This window comes from Argiope bruennichi, chromosome 2 (genome assembly GCF_947563725.1).
Source record: "Argiope bruennichi chromosome 2, qqArgBrue1.1, whole genome shotgun sequence".
Taxonomy (NCBI): Eukaryota; Metazoa; Arthropoda; class Arachnida; order Araneae; family Araneidae; genus Argiope; species Argiope bruennichi.
Window position 1 is genome coordinate 89,875,401 of NC_079152.1, and position 11,566 is coordinate 89,886,966.

General features: G+C 29.7%; 1 protein-coding gene across 1 annotated transcript in view; it reads left to right on the plus strand.

Moving 5' to 3' along the window:
* Positions 1–339: 339 nt before the first annotated feature.
* LOC129957800 (macrophage mannose receptor 1-like) overlaps positions 340–11,566 on the plus strand; it is a 58,910-nt gene continuing 47,683 nt past the window's right edge. The window contains exon 1 of the mRNA XM_056070174.1: positions 340–460. Coding sequence (XP_055926149.1) covers positions 403–460 — 58 coding nt within the window. The 5' untranslated portion in view covers positions 340–402. The remainder of the gene's footprint in view (positions 461–11,566) is intronic.

Below are 11,566 nucleotides of genomic sequence, written 5' to 3' on the forward strand. Positions count from 1 at the left end.
TTTTCAAATGAGAACATGATTCCTCCGCCTCTAAACTTTATCACCCAAGTACCACAAATCTAAAGTATTGTCAGTTCATTTTATGAATACTCCACGTTGGTTATGAACAAATTTTGACGAAATTATATTTAATCATTAGAATACGAACTGCTGAACCCTGCATCTCACAGAAGTCCACAAATTTTCTTAACTTTTCGATTTTAAATTTGACTAAGAGAGAGAGATTTGGCATCCAGATCTTTTGTTACTATCACCAGTGTTCTGAAAATCTACAAAGTCTGAAGCATGTGATTTCGTGTTCCGGGAAGGAAGTGACATTCTGGCAATGCACTTCCGATCGTTATTCCACGGTTAGCCATTATCAAAGGACGAAGGCAGTGCAGCAGAGGGCAGCTAGCTATCATGGATAAGATGCACTTTCTTCCGTTTGCCGTCTTCTTTTTCGTTGTGTCCGCCGGAGGTAAACACTTTACGCAATGAAAATTTCTTAACTCTTAACATAACTTTGTTACAGTCTGCCGCTAGTGTTCTGGTAACATATAAACGAATGTCCCACTTTGTGGATGTAAATTATTTTAGTACCTTTTCATTTCCGTTGACTCGATGCTAAATAATTGACAATTCATCGGCATGATATATCAGCTAGTTGATAGATCTAGCGTTGCTTGTAATTAAAATCCTTTCTAGTAAATTATTTTTAACTTTAAATCCTTTAAAATATAACTAGAACTCCCATTTTATAGCATATGTATAGTGAAATAAAACAGAAATTTTTAAAAATTATGAAAGAATAATTCAAAGTTAACATTAATTCTAAAAACATTAAAATTTATTTTTTTTTAATTAATAACAATCGAAAGAAATATTGTGCAAAAATGAAGCTGATGGTATTGAACTTATAAAAATTTGAATTTTAAAATAGTTTAAAATTATTTCTTCTGGAGTAATCTCCCTTGAGGTAAAAAACGAATATTAATTCACTAATAACTAATTCATTATTTAATTAATATGTGCATTTTGAATAACTGACAGCGTATTTCTATTTTTTTAAATAATAAGCCTGGGAAAAGTGGCTGAATTCTAACCAGTTGTTAAACAATTGATATGGAATATATATGCATATATAGTTTTTCATAATAATAATAGGGCATAATGGATTATTTTTATAAATATATTTTTCCATAAAAAGATGATAATTTATTTCATGAAATAACAGGTAAAGTGAGTTATAGAGTAAAGCATACTAAAACAGTATGTTTTAATAAGTTATTTCATAGAATTTACCTTCAATACTTTTAAAAGCTTAAAATGAAGAAAGATGAAAAGCTATTTTCTTTCATTTAATTATTTGTGTTTAAACTTTTGTTACATAACTTCACTTGCTTGCATTTGTAAAGATAATATTTTGTATTCGATTTTTTTCCCACTTGCTCATTTATTATTCTGAAATTTTGCACAGTTATTGTTTTCGATTCTAATAGAATATTTCAATAATTTTAGATTTCTTAATTATCATTTAAAGTATTTATTTTGGTGGATTCAAAGCAGTGACAGCATTTAAAATTAACTCAAGAAATATGAATTTTTTAAATCCCTATAATTTTTGCAACTATGGATTTTTTTTAAAATTAAGAATCACCAAACTAAAAGTTATAAAAAAAAAAGTTTTAAACGCCAATTTGTTCGTACAATAAAAAGTAATAAATTATATTTTTATTGGAAATCAACCAATATCATAAAGGAAAAAAAGATATAATGTAATGTAATGTAATGATAAGTAAATTCTTGGATATACATTGAAAGTTAAAAAATATATAAACGTTATTAAAATCCCTATTCACTTATTAATGTCACACTTTTAAGGTTTTGACATACATATTTTAGATAAAAATGATTTCATTACTGTGAGAAATTAAAAATATTATAAAAAGATAAAATACTATTCTTAGAACAGGAACTTTACTAATGCTAACTAGATTATTTAGTATTTCTGCAAAATATTAAATTTGTAGATTGTCTACAAATTGAAATATTTGTTCTTAGAAACCTAGAGTATTAATAAAAGGATTATAACTTATATTAATATGATACACTAATACCATACGCCTTCTATCAAAATGAAGTAATTATCTCATCAATATAAAATTTTATATCATTTTTAGAATAAGATTATAAACTTAATGAAGGCCGATCGGTGTATTATAATGATATGTGCACAGCATGCCCACGTTCAACTTCATTTTCAGAAGGAAAAAAAAGGGATTAAAAACACTTCTACCATTGTGTTAAAAAGGTGAAATAATTTCATAATAAAATTCTGGATATCAAAGGGGAAATCGTAAAAGAGAATGGTACTGAAAATTATAGATGAAACTATAAAGTTACAACGAATAAAAATTTTAAACATTCAATTCATAAAAATTAAAAACATATTAAGTTTGATTCCAATTCCAACGATTCCGTTTTACTTAAAGCTTTTCTATCTGCTCCACAGGCATTTACGATTTTTCTTTTGACTTCCTGAATTTTTATTTCAAAAAATATTTTCCCTTTCTAATACTCTGAAAAATAAATTTTTCTAAAAACGTTTTTATATTTATTATTTCTGTTAAAGTACAAAATATTAAAGAAATGTTTAGCTGCTTGAATAATGAACTCTTTACGTAAAGTAAGAAAAAAATTTTATCTTTACTAAGTAATTGGGATGTGTGATGAGTTTTTCATTTATATTAAGAAAGTCATCTGTGAAAATAATTATGATTTGAATATTTTTTACTTATTTTTCTACAATCTATGTAATTATCAATATTTCACTTTTTGAAAACAAGTTAAAGCATGTAGCTGATAGTATATTGCATCCTTCAACTGTCTTCCATTACTTTAGCCGAGTGCTTATAAAATAAATATCGATACATTTTAAAGATAATATACAGACTCTACAGTTTGGTCTGTTCTCTACAGTCTATTTCATACAATCTCTTGATTCTATTAGTCATATTTAGAAAATTATTCCCGACTACGATTTTAAACAACAATATATATATATATAATATATGAAATGATATCTCTTACTCTAATTTAAATCTTAATTAATTTCCCAATTTTTATCTTAATTTAGCCCATATTAATTTCATTCTAAAATGTTGTCTTATTTCCTGATCCAATTCCACTTTTTTTATTTAATTCCACACACGCTGTAGAATACTGCTTAATTCTGCAGGCTCTGACGCTCTGAGTGAAGGGATAAAAACTTTAATACTTACAACATTCTTTTAAAGATACCTAAATTTCTCTTTCCTAAGTTTACAACTGTCAAAGAAATCCTTATAAAAATATCATTGTAAAAACCACTAAAGGAAAAATTTTGGTCTCTTCTGCTCTTGTGTCCCGATCCAAATGGACGTTAGTTTTATCATCGCTTCTCTTACATAATATGCCTCCCATGATGGAATAAATCAGTCTTAAAATTTTCCAAGGTTTCTTCTTCTTGGCCACGCAACTGCTAAAATATGTTTACGTATATATTTATAGTATGTTTTTTATTTTGTCACATTGCTGAAATATTTTTTAAAATTTATTTTCTGATAATCAGCAATTAATATTTTTTTTAATTTTTATTTAAATTTATATTATTTTATTATAATTAAGAGCACAACAGTTTTCTCAGATATAAAAAAAGTCACGAAAAGTTTACAACTTCAGAAGAAATCACAAGTGAAGAATGCTTAAGAATCTCTCATACAAAAATTTTATTGAAAATTTATCTAATTTTGTATCAATATTTAATGTGCGTAAAAAACTTGCGTCATTGCAAATACTGCTAATAACACTAAATTTTTGTTTGCACCGGTAGGGCCTTGTACAGCAGACAGAAAGTTGAATTATCCAAAGTTAGAATTTGGTGTTAACATTTCACTGAATGTTCCATCACTGCTGTAGAATCTCTATTTCCGATTCCCCGTTCAAACTGAAAAATTTGTGGGGATGTTCTTCAAATTAATTTTTGTTCCTGATAATCATCTATTAATATTTTTCATTTATTTCTCACCTTTGGATTCAACGAATTTCTCGAAATACAGAAATAATTCAAAATCCACATAACAAATAACAAACTCTGTAGGTTTCGCTATCGTTAGTTTTATGTTTGCGTCACATCGGAAGAGTGTCAAGGTCAGATCGGCAAGTAACATCCGGTCGGCCATCCAGTTGATATCGCTAAGGGTTGAGAGCCTGTTAAACTCTATGGTGGGGAATACTGTATTTCATCTTTCATTAATTTTTGTATCTATACTAGCTGACCCGGCAAACGTTGTTCTGCCTTATAAATTATTTCTATTGAATATTTTGGTTGTTAACGAATGCATTGTATGTGTGTGGGGTTGGGATCTATGACAAAGAGGAATGGGGCGCTGTAGACGATGATCGCCGATAAAAACAAAAAAAACACCAACTATTCATTTTCTCAATACAATGTATTTCATTAACCTAAAGAACATATACATTGATCTCTTATAAGTTAAACGTAAAGTGAAAGAAGTAATATATTTTTTGTCCTAAAGTATAAAAATGAAATAAAGAAAATCAATATTCATTTCGAAGAACAATTGAGTGTGCGATATTTTTTCTCAGTCCGTCTTTAGCCAACACAAATAAGCTTGATAGTTTGCCCACGCGAGAACATGTCACGTGTGAAAAACATGTTGTGTCCAAATCTAAGCCGCAAACAGACATCGTTTGGTCTTGCGACTTATTGACTGTCACTGCGAATGCGAAACTAATAGGAAATTGAACGCGTTTGAATTCGATTGGCACGTCCGTGAAAATCTTTGGAATTCGTGGCAGCAAAACATTTTCGGTTCGGAATTTATCATTCAAAATGGTGGCTTCGATAACGTTTTTCATCAATTTTTTAATGACCAATCGCGTGCCATTACTCAGCCATGGTGGGTTCAAATTCCGAAGTAAAATAACCGGAGATCCAATTTTCAGTCGTAGAAGGTGTGGTGACATGCCTGGCCAATCCAGTGAGTTCAAAAACTCTGTTGGATAATTTACAGCTTCGTTAGCATCGCAAACTGTATCGATCGATTTGTATGATGCCAAGTCGCCTGGCAACGACTGCTGTATCTTGAAGTTTAAATCGTCGACGTCCACATTTTTTGCTGCCAAAATGGCTCTTTCTGCCAGCCACGCATGATTTATGTATTATGTGCGTTCATTGGGAAATATGCGGTCAATGAGAGCATTTTGCAAATCAACGATAGTGCAAAAATTAGTGGGAAATTTTATGCATCCAGTATTTTCATAGACAGCAACTTTTCAATCACCGATATCTAACAATTAGTCTGAGAATGTGTCAGCAGATAGATCTTGTAGCATTTGGAAGCCCGTGTTTATTTTTAGCTGGACTTTTTCAACATTACGTCACAATGGCGATGATTTCAGGCAAGCGTTGATCTCCTCAGTGTGCGATGAACGTGGATAGGAACACCCTAATTACCTAGCGTTGTGAAATATACTTTACGACCTATTCTCATACCTACCAAATACACATAAAAAATTTCATGAAAATCGGTCGAGCCGTTTCGGAGGAGTTCAAACACAAACACAGTGACACGAGATTTTTATATATTAGATTGTCCTTTAAGCAACTAGGGATACTTTTGTACACGAAAATTTTACTTTCTGGTATACGAAGTATACAAAAAAAGCATGAAAAAAAAAATTTTTTTAATCGAACTTAGATTTGCATGAATCTCTCCGTTCCAACCTCCCTGATTTCGAAAAACATCTTTTTGGAATTATATCTATTCGTCTGTTCAAACAAAAAATGAAAAAAAAACTTTTTTTATCTAAATTTGGAATATGGTCTTACAACAAATTAGTTTTGTCGTTGTTGTTATCCAATTTTTATCCCATTTTCAAAGAAATTCATTCATAGGAAATCTGTCTGTCTAAGTGGATGTGAAGTCAGTAATTGAAAATGTAAAGAGCCAAATGAATAAAATGTAATACACAGTTTTAGCACCTAAAGTGCGGTCTATTTCAAATTTTAAATCAAATCCATCCAAACATTGGCCGTTTGGCTGTCTGTTCTTTCGAATAAATGTAAATGCAATACAAGAATAATACTTTTATTTAAAAATATACGAGAAAGATTTGGAAAAACCATTCCCTCTGTTTTTAAATCAATTTTTAAAAAAACAGAGTCTTTTCTTTTTCGATTGCCGAACTTGAAAAACGGTCGAGTGAAATCAGATATGCTAAACTGAACCTTCAAAAATATTAAATAGAGGAGGAAGTCGTAAGTCACGGATGCGATGCCTTTACTTGATGACATCAGACGACAGTTAGAAAACGGATCTGCAAAAGGCAGCTTATAATTATGAATTTAAAAAAAATGTTTTAAAATTTTAAATGTTTAATGCCTCAAATGTCCATATTTAATGCTGCTTGTGTAGATGATTTTTTTTTTGATACAACCTCTTTTTATTTCGAAGTACATAATGTCATAAAAGATATTGAGTTCCATCTGGGATACAGCGTTATTTTACATTGAAAATTATTATTTTTGACTTTATTATTTATTGTCTGACACTGATAATTTCCATAGTACCGAATAGGGTCGTATCCAAAAGGTGGCAAGATTTACTTTCTCCAAGGGTACTGGTAGAGGTGGATCATTAAAAAAATTTAAGAGCAGAGTTAGAGGATCAGCAGGACTCGCTGAGCACATAAAAAAAATGAGCATTAGCCCTCTGCGCCTAATTAAAATTAATAGTTAAACCAAAAACTTTTTTATATTATTATTTTCAATGCAATAATATATTTAATTTCTTTTTAACTGTATTTTCAGTCTATATAGCTCATTAACCCTTTCTAAGGCCGTGGGAAATAGACTTCCCACCAAATTTATCAATCTTTGTATGAAATTATGTAGGTTGGCATAAGTTCTGACAAATGTTTTTAGAAAGACAGAAACTTAGATGCTTCAGTTCTTCATCTCACACAAAATTATGTGTCTTGGTTTGTCACTTAATTATTTAATCAACCAAATTAATTAATTAATCAAATTAAACTTATCTAATAAGCTAAATGAATTTCTTTTCTTATTCTAATTTCAAGCCTAAAAATATTTTAACATAATATGACTAGAAAAAAATGGCCCTTTAAAGGGTTAAAATATTATTTTCAAGAATAGTGCATCCCATTTACTAAATCTACTTATTAATAAATTCTAAATCTATGAAGCAAAATCAATTGATGTAGATGGTTTTCCGAAAAGATGAAAAATAAATAAAACTGTTGCATGGGAAAGGAGAAAACTCGACTTTGTTAGATTTGTAAAGGGTGTAAGATCATCTCGATACTACCTTGTTTCGAAACTCTCCTGTGTATGAAATTTAGAGGAATGATTCAGAATAGTGATGGATAAACATTTCCCGTCCATTGATCTGATGTTGTCCCTGAAAGTCTGATTAGACGGTCCCTTCTTGTTTCAGTTTCATTCAAATCATCAATCATTCTTGATACTGCTGAATATCATGGTTAACTCAGTTGCTGTAACAGATTCTGTTTCTAGATTAACGGTTGATTATTATCGAAAATGAATGTTATTGTAAGATATGTTATTTAATAAATTATGATACTGTGTTAAAAATAATAACAAATCACAGCAATTTATATCCATTAATTAAAATAAAATTATCTCAGTATTTAAAATACATTAAATGACTTTGAGTAAAATTATAAATATAATTTAAGCATTTATCTTTGTTTTGAATTTTTGTGTGGGCAGATATTCTCTTCTTTCAGCCTAATTCAAGAAGCTATACATATATAACTAATTGGTTTCCCGTCCGATAAAGATGATAAAATATGAAGAGCCAATAATAATTATTCCAGTTAGTACAACATTTTTATGCCTTGCAAAAATTTTAATTTAGTTCTCTACAATTAAATTATTTATAAATAAAATATTAAAGACTTTTGAACATAATTATGACAGTAAAATTCAAATTAAGTAGATATCATGTTTCCCATAAATAACTAGACTTGGCGTCAATGTTTATCGAATACATTTATACAATAATAATATTATGTTTAAAAATCTATGGATTTTTTTTCCAGCAACTAATTTTATACCTGTTTATACATAAGAATTTTTCACTTTTTCGTATATAAAATATACAAAAAAAGATATAATGAGAAACGTATTATTAAAAAAAAATTAAACTAGAAATTTAGAAAAATTTCAAAATTTTAGACCTCAAAGAGCAAAAAAAAATCATTTTTGGAATGAATTAAGTCCATTGCCTGTCCAAAAATTTGATAATTTAAAAAAATGAAAATATGGTAAACTAATGAAATTAAATGTATGATCTTAAAATTAGAATTGGACGAACTACATCTATAGGAAATATGGATCTCTGTTCTATCTTGTAATCACAATCGCTCAAAATTTGAAGAAAAAAAAATGGTATGTAATTTTGTCAGCAAAAACATAAATCTGTAACAATATGACGTCAACCGAAGAAAGGAAAAGGATGCAATATTTCTATCCGATTCTGCCACGAAGCTAAGCTTAAAACGTATTGAGAAATACACAATAAAAACTGAGAAATAAACCCTTTCACTGATTATAAAATATATTTTAATAAAGCGAAATGAAACCAGTTTTTTCACTCTAAAGTGTACGCAATGTGAATTATTGAACGTTTTGAGAAAGTATTTTAACCATTTCATCCCCCTGTGGTAGCAAATGAAATATAATTTGCTATATTTAGCAGAAGCAAAATAGAATTTATAATATTTCGGATCTTAATAATATTTACATTTCTATCATTGCTTTAGCTGTTACTGATGAAGAAAACCAGAAACCTATCAAAATATTGAATTTTGTAATAAGTTAATGCAGCTTTTCTTTCAAAAAGTCTACATAATTGCCAAAATTACCATTTAAAAACATCTTTGTTAGTAAATTAGATGGCTCTAGTCTTAATTATTTCTTTAATTTCACCCAATTTCATGGAAGTACAAGCTTTTGGCAAAGGCAGAATATTTCCATCATTAACATTACCTATCCTCATCCAGCGGGAGAAGTCTTGTCGAAACTCTTTCTTGCACTGTCTAATAAAAGTGTTATCAATTTATTCTCGCATAAAATTGTGAACTCTGGACTCCACTTGTGCTCAGATTGTCATTGCATTATTTTGTAGTACAATGTATTACTTTGTAATACAATGTTTGTAAAAAAAAACGGGACTTTGTGTACTAAATGCTAGACTCTGGTGAACAATATTTACGAAAGATTGTTCTTTAGCGTGAATCTAGTATTTTGTTGAATCTAGCGAGGGATCTTTAGCGACTTTTTTTATGATTAATTGCTGACATATGGTTAATAAACAAGTACCAGAAAGTTGAATATGTATTTTGGACTCATTTTTTTCCAACCAACCGACTGAAACCAAAATTTGAAATAGAGTTACAATTGTATTTAAAAGATCACATATCAATTCGCATCATTTAATAAATTTAATTGGGTTTTTAGATTATCGAATTTATATAAATAAACGGACAAATGCTCAACATTTTAACAAATTTGGTTCAAACTCTGATACGAATATACATTTAAGATGTTAAAACTGTGAATCAAATTTCATTTAATTAGGTTATTAAGTTTTTGAACTATCGCATTCACGTACCTGCAAAAGTGCAGACCGATAAACGGTCAACTCTCTGACGGCATTGGTTTCGATTTACATTATAGGTCCTAATTCTGTTTAGTGTGTTATCATGTTTTATCTAGCTAGCTATAAACTTTCTAGAATACGAACATGAAATTTTGATGATTTTCCACTCCCGTTCTCCTTTTTTTGAAATTTTGTTGATTCTTCATACCTCTTTGAATTCGATACACACATTTTCGACATTGCGTTTTCATCGTGTTACGTCACGTAAACACGATCGTTCAAAAGCACTTTGAAATGGACATGAAATTTGGTATATGAACTTTAACCCCTTGATTGCCGCGGGCGTATATATACGTCTCCCTAAGTCGATGTGTTAATTGACCCTGGCGTATATATACGTCTCGCATCTATATACGTATTTATATATGTGGCACTGGGGACCGAATCTCGCAAGTTATCCTCGGCAGGTAAGGGGTTAAATCAAATTTGTAATTGATCAGATCTTGAGCGAAATCCAAGCAGTGCTCTCTTTCTATTAGTGTACATGTGAACTCTATGACTTCAAAACATAAAGATATAGATAAACAAACTTGATGTACGAATTTAGTATCTACAATGTAAATTATCATATTTTGAAGCAAATCTGTCGAAGGTTTGACTATCTATTGGTCAAGAATCTCACAAACTTGTAACCCATAAACGCAATGATTTAAATTAATGAAATTCAGTTTTCAATCTTGTGACTATCAATTTCGTGTCATATTTTGTTTACGATCAGTCGAAAATAAAGACATCCTAAATACATATTCGCTCGATTAGATTCAGTAAAAACGCTAGATTTACTCTTTGTACTTCGTAAGACAGTTCGCAATTTCCGTGCAATGCATTCGCGATCTTAGCGAAGGACCTTTATTAAAGAGTGTGCAAGAAAGTTTAAGGGAAACTACTTTAGTTCGTTAAACTTTGCAGTTATCATGTTCATTTGCACTCAGACAACCAGACAAGCCCTTCAAAATTGTATAAAAATCAACAATTTGAAGCAAAGATAGTATTCCTTAATTCCATCCGTCCGGCTTAAAATGTTTTTGTATTATGTGCAGAAGCAGAATAGCAAACAAATAAATATAATTTTAAAAGTGTGTTTTCGCATTCAGGAAGATCTGAAATGTGGAGATTCATCAGAATCTCAAATTCTAATTTTTTTGGCGATTGTGTACTTCCTCCTGTGTGCTACGTATGTGATAAAAGTAAAAATGAAAATTCTCTTTCATCGTTAAAAATACAACAAAAAGAACTGTTCTTACTCAGAATCCTCATAATAGTTGTAATGTTGTTCATTAGGAATATGTGTTTGAAATTAAAAAAGCTAACAAAAAAAGGCTTCTTAACTCAATAGTTTCATTAGGCAATATACGGAATAACTGTAGAATTTCTTATAAATGGTCTTAATAAACGATTTCAATTTTTATATTATGAATTCCTTTCTGCTCTTTCAGTTAGCTTTTTTTTTAATCCTCGCATGGCACATATAAAAAGCTTGGTGCCATTTTAATTCTAAAATTCACTACTATTTTCGTTCATCTTGCATCTAGAAGAAGCTTCTGAACATAGATTTTTAGCTTGATGTGTTAAATTTATCATAATGAATGGATAGAAACATAAGATTATGTGTTCGTGGCAACTCTTAAAAGATTATTCTTGGATACCTAAACCACCCCCACAACAAATGACAGTATATTTTGCAGGAGTGATACAATAAGATAATCTGTAGTATTATTGTTAATGACATGCGCAAGAATTTTTATGTGTATGTGACGTCACACATTTAATTGTTCTAGAAATCAGCAAATGTCTATCTTTGCTAATTTCTATAT